The 19,176-nt window shown below is 34.5% G+C and overlaps 1 protein-coding gene across 1 annotated transcript in view; it reads left to right on the top strand.

The window, feature by feature from the left end:
- LOC114326249 (interleukin-1 receptor accessory protein-like 1) overlaps positions 1-19,176 on the top strand; it is a 225,961-nt gene that overhangs the window by 127,778 nt on the left and 79,007 nt on the right. The window contains exon 2 of the mRNA XM_028274560.2: positions 18,142-18,323. Coding sequence (XP_028130361.2) covers positions 18,142-18,323 — 182 coding nt within the window. The remainder of the gene's footprint in view (positions 1-18,141; positions 18,324-19,176) is intronic.

Here is a 19,176-nt window from a genome sequence, read left to right as displayed (position 1 = left end):
AGTATATTTTCCCACAGTTATGCCTGTTTAAGATAACTTAGAATGTCTTTATTTTCCAAAGATTATCAAATCTGTTGTCAGTTTTATTGCTGTAATAACAGACAAGCAAACAATGGAAATAATTTACAAACTATGCGAACATAACATTGCAAGTTAACTCCTCATCCGTACGTACATACAAACACCACTCAGTTCCTGGTATTACAAACCGCTAATTGCTCACTAGTTTCAGAGTAAAGATCAATAAATGACGATGAGTTTTAATGAAATCCAATTGTACAGTTTCTTATGATGTTTGCAAATGAATCGGTCATTTCAAAAACAACACGAGTCACATTTTCCTAATTTTACAGAGAGCAAAAAACTAAATAGTTGAAAAATTGGTGAAACGGATGACCTAAAAATCCCAAATAATATTGTAATTTAGTTCCTAATCATATTGATCTATAAATCGTCTCGGAAAAAATAAAGGTTTTTTGAAAAATGACTTTTGAAATATTGGACTAATGCTGTTTTTGCATAAAACAAAAAAAAACAGAAATACAACCACTTATATATTTATTTCGAAAGTACAGTAACTAAAAAAACTGGTAATTATTAAAATATAACCTTATGCAACAAATCTTCTTGATGTTTTTCGGATTAATGGCTACAGCATTATTTGGATAAGCTAATAATGTTGGTAGCAACACGGGACTTTTGGGTTTGAAAAGATGAAACGTATGACTTGTGAAAACTGTCAATAAAATCGTGAGTCACAACTGTACTTTTTCCATGCTTATCGTATTCAAAAGACATCAACGATGATGGAGAAAAGGTTCTTTTTTGTTGCTTTGGTACATTTCAACCTAGGCTTTCATTGGAGAGGCAGTTTCGCTTGTAATATGTTGGTCACCAATTACGATAATCCAATATTTGACGTGTCTCATCTCAAAAACGGAACAATGTGTCCCAGCTCCAGCCATAAGCGAATAATATTGTTCTGGCACATAAATTCTGTCCTGCTTCTTAATTTTTGATTTCAGCATCGCAACGGGACTATCATTGGGCACAAAAATTATGTTTATAAATTCACATCAAATACTGCATACGTCCTGGACTCGTGTTGTTCTTGCATAGACTTTTAATTTTGCTTGTAGAGTATTTCGACATATTCTGTACAGACTGGTGTCGTTTTTTCACACAACGTGTATTTATCTTGGAGGAATCGATTCCGCTCAAAAAGTGAGTGTCTGAAAATTGTGGACTTATGCATTTTTTGAAATGATCGATTCAAATATTCTAAAATATACGATTATTGCAGTTGTAGAATGGCAATGTTGGTCAATAAAGCGGCGTCCTCATTGAGTCGACGTTGCCGATCGACTGTGTTTATCGACACTCTCGACTGAGTGTGTACGCGGCAATCGACTTTGTCGATCGACAAAAGATGTCGATCGACGTGTCGACTGGTTTTCCATGCTCTGTCGGTAAAATCAAAGGGTAGTCGAGTCAAATCCGAAGTGTGGACGTGCATTCGACCTTCGACATTTAAAAATACAGTTAAAAGTAATTCAGCGTGCGGCGTAGTCTGCCTCATTTAAAGTCTCGTGTTTTGTACTTGTCGGCAAAATGGAATGGGAAAAAGAAAAAGTGGCATTTATTGAAACTTACAAATTAAAAACAAATCTATGGAACACTAGAAGCAAATATTATAAAGACCGAAACATGAGACACGATGATTTTATGGAAATTGCCAGTGAATTTAATATAGAAAAGCAGGTGGTAGAACAAAAAATAAAAAATCTTTAAAGCCAGTTAGCAAGAGAAATAAAAAAAACAAACGATGGCAGTAAATCTGGCAGTGGCACGAAGGATGTGTACAAAAGTAAATGGTTTGCTTATGAAAGTTTAAGATTTTTACGTGACAAAAATAAGACCAGGTCTACAATTATTGGTGTCTTGCTTACAAATTTTTGGCCCGATTTTTTGCAACAAATATTCAAATTCACTTTCCGACATTCGAAAAAAATTTCTGAAACCTTCGTTACTTCTGTATCAAGGTTCAATATATCGATATCATCCTTTTCAAATCTTCCATTAGATTACAACCGCTATACCGATTTCTACTTTAAAGACTTGGTCGAACCCAAAATCTTCTTTTACGCGATGATTTACGTTTTTTAGTTGTGATAATAACAAATGCGGCACAAACAATAATGGCGTCATCTTCGTCACACATTTTCGTTTCGACTGTCGACAATTATTCTGCCTACCTGGTGTGGACATCGAAGCTTTTTCGATTTGTCGGTCGATAGACAGAGTCGATCGACAATGTCAACTCAATGAGGACGCCGCTTAAGACGTACCTTTGAATATACACATAGTTTCAAAAGTTATGCATCACCTAAAATTATGCCCATTTTCATAGTTGACTTTTTTGTGATGAGATTAACGGATTCCGCTATTTTTTTTATTATTTTAATTTTTTTTTTTGGTATTTACACAGTCGGGCAAAGGTTTAGTGAAACTTCTTTTTTGTACTCATTTTTTGGACACGTCCGAGTGGAAATCGAAACATCAAATCTTTTGAGATAAAAATGTAATTTTCGTTACAATCAACTGTGGCTAATTCCATATAAATATTTAATACATTTTTTTAAGGTGATACAGTAGCGATCAACAGGTAGCCAAAACGCGTTCCAAGATTGCGGCTGTAATTTTGAATATTTTTTGGAGATATTTGGCACACGTATTCGTAATATAATAAAGAATGGCGGTACAGAGCCCAATTTGAAAAATATATTAATATGTGGAAATTACTCTGTAATTAAATACAATATTAAAAAAACGAGCCTGTACCGCCATTAAGAAAAACAAAAAAATACACTTTCTTCAAATAAACTTTTTTATCCGATGTCTAGATTTTGCGTCATTTTGGAACTACTAATGAAATAAAAAATTTTAGTAGTTCCAAAATGACACAAAATCTAGGCATCGGATAAAAAAGAATGTGTGTGTGTACTTTGTACGCACGTAAGAAGTTATACCTCGTCCAATTTACTTACCGTTGTACGTCATCCGCCCCATAGCCTGTGACACGATACCAACACGAAATATCTAGGCGGTAGGTGTGTTCCCCTTTAGAATCATTTTGATTCTAAAAAATAACACACCCACCGCCTAATATTTCGTGTTGGTATCGTGTCACAGGCTATGGCGCGGATGACGTGCAACGGTAAGTAAATTGGACGAGGTATATACTTCTATTATATGATTTCTTAAAAATAAATATACTTTAAAGAGTTTGTTTTAATTTTTTTTAAACACCAAACTAATTTTGTGCTTACCACTTCCAAAAAAATAAAAAAAAAAGTATAGGATTGCACTGGATTCGAACTCAAGACCTTTCGATCTCTGGCCGAATGCTATACCAAATACTCTACGAGGACTGTGTCTGTATCGGTTCGGAAGTACCTAATGACAATTCACGGTAACAAACAGACAAGGTGATATTATACTTAGTATAATAAATATACAATAAAATGTTTTAATAATACTCATCTTACTCCTGAGGAGAAGACAAACCCAAAGACACAACAATTATAATAAATATATTTACTAAAAATACTAATATATTCCTTTCACACCTTTTCTTGCATTGATATATTTATACATATCTAGAAAGATTTACCAACTAAACGCCACACTGTCTGTGTGCGCATGCGCGCAGTATTATGAAATTTTACTCTCAATCGCGCCTAAAGAAGTATAACTTCAAAAAGTTTATTTGAAGAATAAATTGTATTTAATACAATATTATTGTATTTAATTACAGAGTAATTTGCACATATTAATATATTTTTCAAATTGGGCTCTGTACCGCCATTCTTTATTATATTACGAATACGTGTGCCAAATATGTCGAAAAAATATTCAAAATTACAGCCGCAATCTTGGAACGCGTTTTCGCTACCTGTTGATCGCTACTGTTTCCTCTTAAAGGGCTGGATTTACATATGGGCTGAATGGGCTATAGCCCAATGCGGCAGAATTCAGGGTGCGGCAAATTTTGGTAAAAAAATAAAAAAATGGCGGGGAGGGGAGAAAATTGTGGATAGCCTAGGGGCGGCAAGTTTTCAAATCTGCCTCTGAGGACAATGACCTAAAGTGATTGTTTAAAAACAAAACAAAATAAAAGGTAATTCAATGTATTTTCAGCAAGGTACATCAATAGAAAATGTCGCAAAAACAGTCTTTTGATGTTTTGAAATAAAAATAGTATTCATTACTCTATCCTTATAGATATCCTTATTTGGAGTAAAAGATATTTGACTTAGACATACCAACTTCTCTAAATCAGTGATTAGTTTTTATTATACGCATTTAAGGGTTTTGAATGACACAAAGACAAAAGCCATCTACTGAAAACCGATTCACGTATCGCGGACACTATTAACGACAACTCTGTTGATTATAATAGATCGTCTTCCCAGTTGCCCTGCATGGTAAAACCGCTGCTGTACTTCTTTCTTTTTTGCTAGAAGCGCATTTTTTCTCGTCGCCACAGTTTGTATTACAACTGTACAAACGGCGTGTTAAACCGCAGGTGTCTTGTTTTACAGCACTTCACAACTAACAAAGAAGAGTTCAGTGATTTCTTCTTGTTCTTTATTTTATTGGGCGGTAATTTCGTTGGCTCATTTCCATTCATAAGGGGATTCAACAATGCGCATAACAAATTTTCCATTCTATCAACAGTTTATTTATTTCATGTGCTGAAATGATTTATTTGACGTTTCATTTATTAGATAAATCAATCCTTTTACAGCATGCATTTATAATTAATTACATATATCAAAAAGCAGTGGTTAACTTTTAAATTGAACGGGAAATGTTCCTCTTTCATCTATACGCCCCATTGCTCATGTTTTTTTATGAAATATGGACATGGATATGGATTTTTCTTCTTGTAGGACATCATCCTGGCTATTCTATCATCCCAACTCTTGTGATGTTGATGTTCAGCTCATCGGGGGTCTCCTAGTGGTCTTTTTGTATTAAGTTTATGCGTCTCCATTCTGTCAACATGATCTCTCTATTCCATATTTCATTTTTATTCTTGTTTTATTACGACTGTTAAGTTCCCTGATTGTTGCTGTGTTTTTTATTGGCGTTTTTCTGCTTCATTATGAAACGGTGTCAAAGACACGACAATTCCACCTCATCAAGAAACCAATAATTTTTATTTTCAGGTAAAACACTGTCGTCCCACCCTGTATGCATAAGTCGATTGCTTCCAACCGTGCCATCAAAAGGTGGTTTGATAGATGGCTTAATTTCATCGCGAGAAAAATTATATGCGCATGTACTCAAAAGAGATTTTGAGTATTTTAGTGAACGGTTATCACTGTAATGTTTATATTAGAGTTAAAGTTGTTTATGTTATGATTCAGAAGTGTCCATAGTTTGCATTTAAAAATTACACGTGCAAAATAGTCAAGTCATCATTTTTCGTGTGAAACTTGTTGGTATCTGAGAACGTACGATTTCTTTTTATTGGTTAATGATAACGTAATGGTAGAAATATTTGATTACAACTGTTGGTCAAAGGATGATGCTATGGAAGATTGTGGTAGGGATAATCGACCGAAAGGTAGAGGAGTTGAGTTCAAAAGTTCAGTTTGAGTCTCAGTTTAGTCTTGGTTCGAGTTCAAGTACCTGGTTGAATCTCAAAAGTCCGCTTCGGCGGCACCGGAGAAGTTGAGTCTAGTAGAGATTCAAACAACATGGTAGTAGTGAAGTAGAGATTCAAACAACATGTAGTGTTGGAAGTTGTTCGTCTTAGTGGCTTGCTCGGCAAATGCAGCTACCGAAGTCAAGGTCCTAGCGCTACCGCTTTCAGGCAAAACGCCGGTTAATTATTATGTGTAATGCACTATCTAAGCTCTTCCTGCTACTAAGGTAATAGGAAAATGTAACGAACCGCCCCATAAAGAAATGTCCCACAAAGAACCACCCTACATCTCCACCGATTTTGAGCAACGGAACCTTTGTTTATTCCATATGTACCCCAAATATTCATCCCTTTCTGACATATTAACATCTTCTGTCAATTCTGGTTTCGTTATCCAACTGGATGAAATTTGACGTGTTACAATTATTTAGGATTACGTCTTTGAGTCTAACTCTGCCAAACGCTGTTATGAGATCTACAAAGCATAGGAAAAGGGATTTGTAAAACTCAATGAACTTCTATACTAGTTTCTGTATAACATTAAGATCGCGTCGATTGTAGATCTATTGGTCCTGAATCCTTGTTCTTCTGATATACCTATGGTGTTAATTAACTTCTGTGACAAGAGTTTTGTTAACAGTTTTTATCTATAAATATTGGAGCAGCGTTGTTCATCTGTAATTATGTGGGTCGGTTTTAATCTTTTTTGTATATTGGTATTGTTATGCTTGTTCTTCTTTCCTCTGGTATGGTACCATTTGTTATTATGCTTTGAAATATCTTTGTCAATTCTCTCACGATTTCTGCGCTACCGTACTTCATGAACTCGTTATTGAGACCATCAGTCCTTGCCATTTTCTGTTTTTCATTTGCTTAATTGCTATTTCTACCTCTTCGCGACTTATATCTTCGTTATTGTCAATATCTACGTTACGTTGGTCTTGTAGCTCGTCAAAGAATCATTCTTATTCTCTTTCTTCTGTTTCTTCATAGATCTGTAGATAGATTTTCTAAATATCTTCTTCTTTCCTTTCCTCTTCATTTATATCTATGGTCCCTCCAATCTTTGGAACATGCTTTCCTGTGATATTGATTTGCCAAATACCTTTTTTACTTTTGGGAGCTCTTCCTTTGCGTCTACAGCTAATGGGTCAAATACTTCTGGTATCAATATATTTCTACCAATACTTTTTATATGCTTTTACCATAAAATCATCAACAAAAATCGAAACCAACGTATGTTACTTTGTGAATGTCTATCTCAGAAAATAGTCCCTTGGATATTGTGACTCCTTTTACTCAGTCATATCATTTATGCAACTACCAAATAGCACAAAATACAAAGAAATAAAATACTATCTTCTATGCTATGACAAAATAGGATATGTCATTATATTTTTTGGAAAATTGTTTTTAGATTGTGATGCCACGTACTATATAGTTGCTTACTAAAGGCTAGCCCTACTTTCACAAACCAAACAAAAAGCATGGGCACGTCTTGTTTTAAGACCAAATAAAGCAGTGCCCGGTTGTCATGAGAATGACAAGTTCATTAACTCGTTTATTGACTCAAAAATAACGAGACTTTATTTACCATGTTCAACTCTCGTTAACCTGAACTATTATTTGTAGTTGGTACTTTAGAAGACGAGGTCTTTTGTCTTGTCCATCCAATGCCGACGGATTTCTTTGCTTTACGATGTGCTAACTATAAACAATTTAAAGATAATAAGCGGATGGCGATGAAAGCTTTACGTTTAACCTTTTCCGAGTATTTGTGGATCATTTTTCTCATATTAGTTGCATACTTATTGAGGCATAAATGCATACTTATTAATGCAAATTAGTGACGATGGTTAAAGAAAAATCTTTTGTTTGTGTTTTTATTTTTACAGTCTACAGGGTGACCGGACAAAAACTCGGCGGGTGTAATTTCCTCACCAAAATAATCTTTTACCTGCGTTTAGAAGGGTATGTCATAATGCGACAGGTATTTTCCTCACCAAGACCGAAATGGTTATTTCAGTTATTTCAGGTAGATTTTACTAAAAGGCATTCAATTGAATTATTTATCTACTATTAAATTACAGTAGGTAGTAATACCTATAACAATTAATTAATTATATTATATTATTTTTAGTCACAATTGGAATTTTGACAAAAATGGCATGTTTAATAGAAAGTGATTGCGGTAAACCTTACGCGGTATTGGTATTTGAAAATTTTATTTTCTATAAAGTGAAAGTTTTAAAAAGTGCAGAAGTGTTCTGGAGGATAAAACAACTTGTAGTGCGAAATTTTTTACTGTTGTTCTGAAGCTATTTCCTTGTGGCATTTTTATAAGTAAGTATTTTCGATGGGAAATAAGCCACAATTCTACCAAAAAATAAATTTATTAACGTTTCGACGCCCAAGTCGGGTGTCGTTGTCAAAATACAAAATAATACTAAATAAACAAAAATGTTTATTTAGTAATAAATAAATGGGCTTTTATTTATTACTTGGGCGTCGAAACGTTAATAAATTTATTTTTTTGGTAAAATTGTGGCTTATTTCCCATCGAAAATACTTAAATTTTTTACTATTGGTGCAACTTATACAATATCTAGAAGTAGCCTACAACATAATCATGAACCAGATTGCCAGAAGTTAGATCGAAAAATTATTTCTAACTATTGTAAACGTAAAGCCAAAGAGAATATTATTGAAAAACCGGCAAAAATTATACGCCAAGCGCTTGCAGCTAATTTGTCTGAAACAATTACTACGATTGTTGTCAGTTACATAAAAAAAATATATAATTATCGACGAAAAATGATGCCTGATCGACTTACTTCCAATATTGATGAGGTTCAAGAATTTGTGAAGAGGTGTGCTCAAAAAATAACCAAGACCAAGAGGGAAAATTTTCTCTTTATAAATTGTGTCAAAAGTAGGATAATTGTATTTAGTTGTGAAACAAATATAAGACTTTTAGCCACATTGAATTTTATTATATGGATGGCACATTTTCTTACTGTACCACATATTATTTGCAATTATTTACTATTCATGGGCTAATTAATGGGCATTATATTTCTTTATTATACTGTTTACTGCCAAACAAAAAAAAAACAGAAATTTACAATATTTTTTATTTGTTAAAATCAGAAATTTTTAAAGCTCTCAAAATTGAGTTTAATGCTAGTAAAATTTTTGAAGATTTTGAAAAGGCTATACATAATGCAATCATTGAAATGTGTCCGAACACTGAAATACATGGTTGTAAATTTCACCTACACCAAGCTTGGTACAGAAATGTTTTGGTCTCCTGAATCAGAATATAAAAATTATTCTGTAGGAGGCAAGTGGCTCAAACATACTTTTGGCCTTACATATAAAACCAGAAGACGCATCAGCTTGTTTTGTGTTTGATTTAATGTCATGCAAACCAGAAAATGAAATTTAAGATAGATATGTTGATTACTTAGTTGAAACTTATATGGACGAAACTGCCATATTCTCCCCATATATGTGGAAAGATACAAATTCTTGTGTTATTCGTATTACGAATGCTTGCGAATCTTTTCATTCGCATTTTAATTTATCGTTTTGTAATACGCATCCATCCATATATTATATTTTCTTTGAAAAAATTAAAGAATTTCAGGTAGATGTATCTTAAAATTTAAAGTTTGCATATTGCAAAACATATCAAAGATAAACAAGCTAAACTGAAATTGAAAAATGTAGAAAATTCATTAATAAGATATCAGTCTAATCAAATGACTAGAATGGATTTTTTAAATTGTCTGTCTTATTATAGTAAATATTAAATATTAATTTATACGTATTGCATAATATTATCTATATCAGGGGTTCTCAATCTGTGGTACATGTACCACTGGTGGTACATTTCATTAGGTGCGGTGGTACACAAAACGCGAAACCACAGCCAAAATCCAGCATATTTGTAGTTAATTAAATTACCTACCTCCATAGATACTTCATTTAGGTGGTACCAAAAATAATTCTAAGCATTTTTTTGGTACATGGTTCAAAAACATTGAAAACCACTGATCTATATTATAAATTATTATTATAATGTAAGGAAATTAATGTCTTGTATTCGGATTTCGGATCCTTTCATAATATACATTCCTAAATTAAATCTATATTTTTATTTTATTACCTGAGTGAGTTGGTGAGGAAAATACCTACCGGATTAATAGGAACCCTTAAATTTGGTGAGGAAAATACCTGTCGGATTATATGTTTTTACTGGTTGGTGAGGAATTTACCTACGCCCCAAAAACTAAACTGAGCTATCAGGAACTGCAACCTTTCTTGTAAATCCCAGCGACAGGTCAATTTTCGATTAAAGGGGGACACGTTTTTCCGGTATTATGTTACTATTACCCCTAAGGCATCGTAAGAATCACCTCAACATTTTTTAATGGCAATGGCGAACAAATAAGATTGTTTGAAACTTGAAAGCCTTTGCAATTCCCTATACATTAGTCTTTAAATTTTTAAATTCGGTTCAGTACTTTATTTGATTTACTTATTAAAAAAATATACCAAATGTGATGAACCAAATGAAGTTGACCAAATGGTGGAAACAATGACCTTCGGCATCCACACATTGATAAATATTTGTTCGAAGCGTTCTTCCACGTTCCGAAGCATTTGTGGACAAAATCCGGGGAAGACAAGTCTGGTGACTGAGGAGGCCATTCGATGGTGCTTTTACTCCCAAGTGTATTTTATATGGATGAAATTTGTTCTTCTTTAAAATGACTTGGACAAGGTCTTTAAAATTACTCCAAGTTTTGGAGCAATTGGAGTAATTTTGACTTAATCGAATCTCTAATGATAATATATGGTACCAAACCAACCAAGAAAATGTCATAAAGCAAATAAGGCGAAGAAAATGGAGCTGACTGGTCCACACACTCCGTAGGTTCCCAGATGACATTGCCAGAACAGCGCTGGATTGGCATCCTCAAGGCCGACGGAAAATAGGCAGACCTAAAAAATGGAAAACGACTCTACTGGACGAAAGGAAAGAAATTGGAAAATCCTGTCGTGAAATCAAAGCAATAGCCAGAACAGTTCGCTGGAGATAATTATCCATGTCTGTCTGTCCGTCTGTCTGTCTCTCAATGACTCAAAATTTATCATCAATCGTATATCAATCGACGCAAAGTTACACGAAGAGTTCAAATATCGACTTCCGGTCACGTTGGGCGAAAACCTAGGACTTACGAAGTCCAATAATTGGACAGTAAAATCTACGTTTTCCTAGAATATATTTGAAAAACTTAATTGTCACAGACATAGTTTGTGAAAATTATTAAATTAAAGCTAAACAGAAAGGAGAAAGTTAGCTAATTGTGCATATTATTGTTCATCTGCACAATAACAAGTTTGACATTACACTCGACATTTGCATATTCGAAAACTCAAACGAAGTTAGTAACAGTCATTAAAATTAATGAGGGTTAGTTTTATAGAGACAATTGAGTTGGAGTTGAATGTGTATGCACAGCTGAGTTTAGAGAGCACCGAATTATTGAAATTATGCTTTAAATTAACTTTTAATTATTGGAAAACGGGATTTCGAATTCTAACTAAATATAATCATAAACGATTGTTAATACAAAACGAAATTTCCTGTTGGTGCTTTCATTTATTATATTGATCAATCCAATACAAAAGAAGTAAGAATAAGTGATAGTGGTCCTAACTCTATGTTCAGTAGATTTTGGTTCTTAAGTAATTTTTTGTTGTTGGTAAATTTGTTATTTCTATTTTCAACGAAAACTTTGAATAATTGGACCCTGCTAAAATTGGAGCTGATCTACCATACATGTAGTTTTGTCTCCTGTCGCCCGGTTGGTCGGGGGCGCCCCTATCGGTTGATTAAGAAGACGTAAGGGCAGATCTATAATTTGGATCTCACTACTCGTCTATCCAAGGTGCCAAAATTCCAACCAAAACATGGTCTCGATACTCAGATTGAAGTAAAATTAATACAAAAGAAAACAAGAGGCGTATTATATTGCAGTTTGTTCAGAGAGCGCCATAGTTATAAACAATCTTACCACTCTTACTATAATCATTCTCATTAGAAATCATCAGAGATTGTATATATGGATATCTCTGATGAAATCCATGCAATCTCTGATGATTCCTAATGAGAATGTTTATAGTAAGATTGTTTATGGCGCTCTCTGAACAAACTGCAACATAAAACTCCTCTTGATTTCGTTTCATTCAAATTCTTTCAAATCTACACATATCTACAAACATTGTGTGTGTAGAACACATATCTACACATATAAAATGTATAATACCAAAACTCATTAAAACCAAACCCTATAAAATCCAAGTATGTGCATTCCATCTCAACAACCATCTGGCGCATGTAAAACTGAACGTTTCTTGGTAGGGACAACGCTTGGGATATACTACTGATATGCCCAAATATCTTGGAGTGATATACTAGACCGGTCACTAACGTATAAGATATATCACTATCACGAGATAGGATTCTACGAGAAACAACCTTCTCCGGAAACTTGTAGGGGGCAAGTGGGTGCAAACCTCCAGGTCTTAAAGTCAACAGCTGAGGTCTTATGTTTCTCAACAGGGGTATATGCTTGTCCCGTCTGGGGTAGATCTAGACACGCCTAACAAGTCACCACGGCGTTAAATGAAATATGTAGACTAATTACCGGTTGTATCAAGCCTACCCCTCTACCCCTACTGTACCGGGCAGCTGGATTCGCATCACCAGACGACCGGAGATGCGCCTCACAATATGTGGAGAAGTTCAGGCAAACTTTCGATGAAAGGCACCAATTATACGGGTTTAACAAACCATCAGGAACCAGCCGACTTAAATCCAGGAAAAGGTTTATGAGAAATGTCAGCGTCGAACCACCCGAATTGTTCCCCCTACATCCAGAACGACCTAATGGAATGAACCTGGACTGGAGAACCAGGCGGACACTCGAACCACATACGCACAGGTGTTGCCCCCTGTAAAACAGAACCTCATTAAATGGGGCATCAAGACAGATAACGACGCACTTTGTGAATGTGGGGAAATACAGAACGTGGAGCACCTGAGGGTATGTAGATGTAGACTTTGCCCATCACAGTGCAACCTCGATGATTTATAGCTCGCAAATACAAAGAGTGTAGACGTATCCCTATACTGGACGGAAAGACTGTAGTCGGATCCAGACATGAAAAAGTAAGAAGTCTTTCAAATCCCAATATTTTAGAATCGTAACAATTAAAGTCCGTCTGCACAGTTTTATTACCAATAAAACAATGCACTTGCTTCAACATTATGTTATAATATTGCGAAGTATTAAAAAATATTTCTATTGTGAAAAGCATAATAAATAGTCAGCTAAAACCGCGAACCGCTTTATTTAACTTTATTTCCTATTTGTGCTGAAAACCGAGGTAAATAAAAGTGTTTTCGGCGAAATTATCATGTTTATTTTTGCACCGCATTGAACTTGATCTATTTTAGAGATTCGCGGAAACCACGGTGCGCTATTTCACTTGACATACTCGCGATAAACATTATCAAACATAAGGTAACTTATTGCCGCCTTTGCATGCATAATACACCTTGTTCTAACTTAAATATAACAGGTAGCAAAGTTATGTAGATTGTAATTCAATTTTAATATACTCGCAACTTTCAGGTTCTAATTAAATAGTAGTTATATAAAGAGTATGTAGTAATAATTCTATTTAGGCGTGAGTTTCCGGGCTCTAATTAAATACTAATTATATTCTAGACGTGAGTCTGCCTAATAGTTTAAACAGTGTTTAACATTTGACATTAAAAGAGTATGAAGTGTGGTTTCATCTTTTACTATATGTACCTACTACCTGAGTTTTGTAGTTGCGTTGTTCATTTCTTCCTCTCCATATACCAAGTAGTTTCAGAACCTTTGTTTACCATCATAGCTGTCTTACTTTTATTCATTGCCACTCTAAATAGTATGCTTATATCAATACCATACCAATCTCGCAGGTGCTTCAACCAAGAAATCCTTCTTCGCCCTGGACTGCGTTTTCCTGCTATTTTCCCTTGCATAATATTTTGTAGCAACCTATATTTGGGACCACTCATTCTTGTTCAGGTGCCATCTCCGCTACGGAGGTTGGCAATCATAGCTATTTTAATTTTTGAGGCAGTAGCTCTAAATAGTTGTTTTGAGCTGCATCCAAACCATTCTTTTAGGTTCTTCAGCCATGAAATTCGTCTTCTTCCGATGCTTCTTCTGCCATCTATATTTCCTTGAATTATGAGTCGCAGGATGCCATACTTCTCGCCCCGCATCACATGTCCGAGATACTGTAGTTTTCTTTCTGTAATTGTAAGTTCAACTTCCTTCTCTTTACCTATTCTTCTCAGTACTTCGTTGTTCGTAACTCTATCTACCCAGGAAACCCTCATAATTCTTCTATAGGTCCACATTTCAAAGGCGTTAAGTCGTCTCATTGTCTCTTCATTTAAAGTCCATGATTCCACTCCAGTATTCCATAGTACACTGTATACGTAACATTTTGTTAGGCGTACTTTAAGAGCTAATGTTAAATCTTTGCTACATAGGACCTTTTTCATTTTCAAAAAATTAGAACGAGATTTTTCGATTCTGACTTTGATTTCTGCAGTGTAGTCATTACTTTCTGTTATAAGTGTTCCTAGGTAAGTGTACGTTTTTACTCTTTCGATCTGCTGGCCCTCTACTATCAAGATTTCGTTATTATTATGGTTGTTTTTACTAATTTTCATAAACTTCGTCTTTTTGATATTGAGAGACCCGTACTCCCTACTACACCTTACTATTTTACTCATGAGAATAATAGAGATGTGTTATTAGTCTTAAATCTCTTTCATCTATGCTTTTAATTTTTAGAATTTCCATGAGTCGATTTTATTCATTGCCACTCTAAATAGTATGCTTATATCAATACCATACCAATCTCGCAGGTGCTTCAACCAAGAAATCCTTCGCCCTGGATTGCGTTTGCCTGCAATATCAAACGCTTTATTGTAGTCTATAAAACAGACGTAAAGAGGACGGTTAACATCCAAACATCTCTGTGTCAGCACGTTGAAGGAGAATAATGCCTCTCTGGTATCCATACCATTGCGGAACCCATATTGAGTGTCACTAATATCCAGCTCCAGTTTAGAGTGTATTCTGGCGTGGATAATTTTCAGCAGAATTTTCAAGGTATGTATGTGACATTAAGCTTATGGTTCAGTAGTCACTGCATTCTTTGGCATTCACTTTCTTTGGCAAACACACAAATGCTGATGTCAACATTTCTCTAGGGATGATTCCCGTAGTATAGATAGCGTTGAACAGTTCTACTATTGTGTCCAGGTTTTCCTCGTTGACCACTCATTACATGTCTGAAATACTCCAGTTTTCACATGTTGATGCTTCTTAAAATCTCAATAGTCTTGCTGAGACATTTTAGTATTATGAAGTTTCGAATCTTCTCCACCCAAGAAACTTTTAAAATTATTCCATAGCACCACATTTCGAAAGCCTCAAGCGGAATTAAAGATCACTTGTCTTCATAGTCCACGACTCGACACCATAAAGTACGAGTAAGACCGAGATCACGTAGCAGCGAAGTATCCGCAATGCAAATTGTAACTCTGTGAGTTACAATTTAACTGATCATCAAGGTACACAATTTGATCAACTTGTTTAAGTTTGGTATACTACATATTTACATATATATCTAGACGGTTTTATATTCTGTTGTTTACTTATTAGAGTATTCTGGTTTTCCGCATGTTCAGATCCACACCTGCTTCCTTACATCTCTTAATGACACTGCCAAGTAATGTTTGGAGATCTTCTTGAGCAATTATTCCTTCTGGTTTTTCAGAAAGCGCATTTCTGAAAATTCTTTCGAAGTAAACTTTGAAACGCAGTGGCGACAAGACGCGTTCCTGCCGTACGCATCTTTTAATATTAAAAACCTGTGCTTCCAAACCATCTACTAAAACTGGTTCCAATACCAATTTGCAGTTGTGCGAATGTTTCTGCCAACCAAGCTCCTCTTTCTAAGTCTGATTGACACCAAGACTTTGAAAGTCAATAAAACAACAGTACATGTTTACATACGGTGGCGCCCAAAATCCCGACAGCCAAAATCCCGACGGCCAAAATCCCGACGGCCAAAATCTCGACGGCCAAAACACCGACAGACCAAAATACCGACATGCAACAATCCTCGCACAAGCAAAAATCCCGACCACTACATTTTGAATATTTATTGTTTCCTTTTCAAATGCAATACCAAATCATATTATACAGTTGCAGTATTGAAATTGAAAAATTAATTACTTACTAATAAGTATGGGTACTAATTATTATGTATTTAAAAAAAAATCATTAAACACTTCATTTTATAATATAAAAGCTATACTTATTGAAATGGAAGGTTGTAAGTGACAGGATAATAAACTATTATGAAAGTAAACTTGAATTCAGGATTTGATATTACATATTATATTGTATTATATCAAATAATATTATTATTGGACTATATATTGGCAAAAAAAAATAATTTAATTAATATACCCATGTTAGAAATTTTATTTAGAACATTAGTTCATCTTAAATGGTAAATACTTTTGTTTAGTAACAAAAAATAAAAAACAGATGGCCACAAACAAAAAACCAGAAATGTCGGGATTCTGGCGTGACGGTATTTTGGCCGTCGGGATTTTGGATGTCGAGATTTTGGCTGTCGGGATTTTGGGGTAGACCCGTTTACATAATATATATCACAGCACGACATCTTTAAACAAGTACATTCATCCAAAACAAACTCATCTTCACTTAGGTATTCCTCGCATTTATTATAGATACGCCCGTATATTACCTTTAGAAAATTTTTCAATAAATGGCTTAACACGTAATGATGCTTATATAATCAGCACAAATTTTTTCTATTGTCTTTTTAGGTAGAAATGAATTGTACAATGAATTGGACCACATTATTAGGTAGGTGTCCGATGGCTGTTCATCTATCTTGCATAAATTTCCACTCCTATTTTCATGGTGTTTCTTTGTGTCCATTTCATCGTCTAGATTTTCATATGGTTCTATTTTAGCTTTTGCTACAGCTAATGATGCTGTTAATATCTATTTTTCATGCCAGTTTCTTAACAGTTTTTTCTTGTATTTTTTCTTGATCACCGTTTTACAACAGAATGTCTTTTTAATCTGAAATTTTTTCTGGATTTGTTGACAAATGTTTTTCCAATTTTGAGAACATAACCAGCTAACAACTCTGTTATTTATACAGTTTAGCAGAATTTTTTAAGGTAATCTTTTTTTAAACGATTTCCGTATAGGAAATGGAAACGACAAACTTAGTTAAAAATGTAAATTGTCTTCACAATCAATTGTGTCAATCCCATATAAACATAATATTATTTTACTTGGTATAGAGAAATTTTGGAATGAGAGGAGAACGGACTGTGATATAATTATTATCAGATATAATTATATACGCTTTCAAATGTAATGTTGTACCACTAATTATCCAATCCAACACCTTGCGCATAGCTACCAATTCAGCTGTGAATATTGAGCTATCTGGGTTTAATTTATGCTGAAAGTAGTCCTGGAGTCCTGGATATTCTGTATCTAAATGGCATAGCCAACACCGACAGATAATTCCGAGCCATCAGCATAAATTTTAGGAAAATGGATTAAGCTTTTGAGTTTATTCTGCACTACTAATTGTGCGTGAAAAATTGAATTAAATGAAGCAATTTCTATGGTTCTTTATATGCATTATACAATTTAAAATTGTATCGTTTTCGCCATCCGTTGTATTGTCGCACTCATTTGTATTTTCCTGATAAAAAAAACTTCTTTATGTGCCGTCTCCTGTTCGAAAGTTGGCAATCGTCAGAGCGATTTTTACTTTTGAGATCGCGGTTCTAAATAATTCGTTGTTCTAAATAAACCATTCCCTAAGGTTCTTCAGACATGACTGACGTCTCCTTCCTATAGATATTTTTCCGTAGATTTTTCTTTGCATAATGACCTGGAGTATTAGATATTTATCTCCTCTCATCACAAGTACCATATATATCTCAGTTTTCTTCTTAATTGTTGAAGTACTTCTCTTTACAAATGCATTATTATGTCTCGACTCATTACCTCTACGTTGGTTATTCCATTTACCAATGAGATCTTCAGTACTCTTCGGTACATCCACATCTCGTATGACTCCAGTCTCCTCAAGTCAATTTTCTTCAGTGTCAACGCTTTGTCCCGATAGCAGATAAGCCTCTTAATTCTTGTAAATGTGCTTCTGGCTTATTTCGCTTACTTTATTTAGTTACTTATATTACTTTTTTTTTACAGGTATAAAGACAATAAAGTCTATCCATGGCCTCTAGAATTGTCCACCATGCTACTGTTTCCAGCTAGCGTTAATCAGACTATCTACGTCCAGTCTGTGAAACCCACCGATGCAGGAAATTACACTTGTGTACTGAAGAATGATACTGTTTTGCATTCGCATACGATACAATTAAGACTTTTTGGTAAGTTCTAATATGACTTTTTTATTTATAAATTTAATGAAAAATTTTTCTTGGTATATTTATTTAAAACCCTTAAGTGGACCACCTATTCTCGAAGCGGAAGTAGAAGTTGCTATAAACAACATTAAGGAGGGAGAAGCCGGAGGACCAGACGAGTTCTACTCAGAATTTTTGAAAATTATGGATAAAGACGAAGTAAAAAGACTTACCTTGATCTTCAACAATATATACCAAAGTGGAAAAATATCCCAACAGTGGCTAAGATCAACTTTTATAACAATCCCTAAAAAACCCAATGCCAAAAAATGTGAAGATTATGGAATAATAAGCCTTATTTATGAGCCATCTCCTGAAAACTTTTTTAAAAATTATACATAAAAGAATATATATAAAGTGTGAAGAACACATATGACAAACACACAATTCGGCTTCAGGGATGCATTGGGTACTCGAGAGCCACTTTTTGCAATACAAGTTCTCTTTCAAAGATGTAGAGACGTGAATTGTGATATATATGTGTGTTTTGTTGATTACCAGAAAGCGTTCGATAGAATAAAACATGACGAACTGATGAAAATATTAAATTCAATTGGTCTAGACAGCAGAGATCGCCGTATAATAAACAATATCTATTACGAACAAACTGCAGCTGTTAGAGTAGGGGATCAGTTAACAGACGACATAAAGATAAAAAGAGGTGTGCGACAGGGATGTATATTGTCCCCATTATTGTTCAATACATATTTAGAGCACATTATGAACCTAGCGCTAACGGAAATAGACGAGGGAATACTTATAAACGGAGAACGATTGAACAACATAAGATACGCTGATGATACTGTCATTTTTGCAG

Source organism: Diabrotica virgifera, chromosome 7 (assembly GCF_917563875.1).
Source record: "Diabrotica virgifera virgifera chromosome 7, PGI_DIABVI_V3a".
Classification (NCBI taxonomy): Eukaryota; Metazoa; Arthropoda; class Insecta; order Coleoptera; family Chrysomelidae; genus Diabrotica; species Diabrotica virgifera.
The sequence above is the reverse complement of the archived record's forward strand: the minus strand, read 5'-3'. Positions and strand labels throughout refer to the sequence as shown.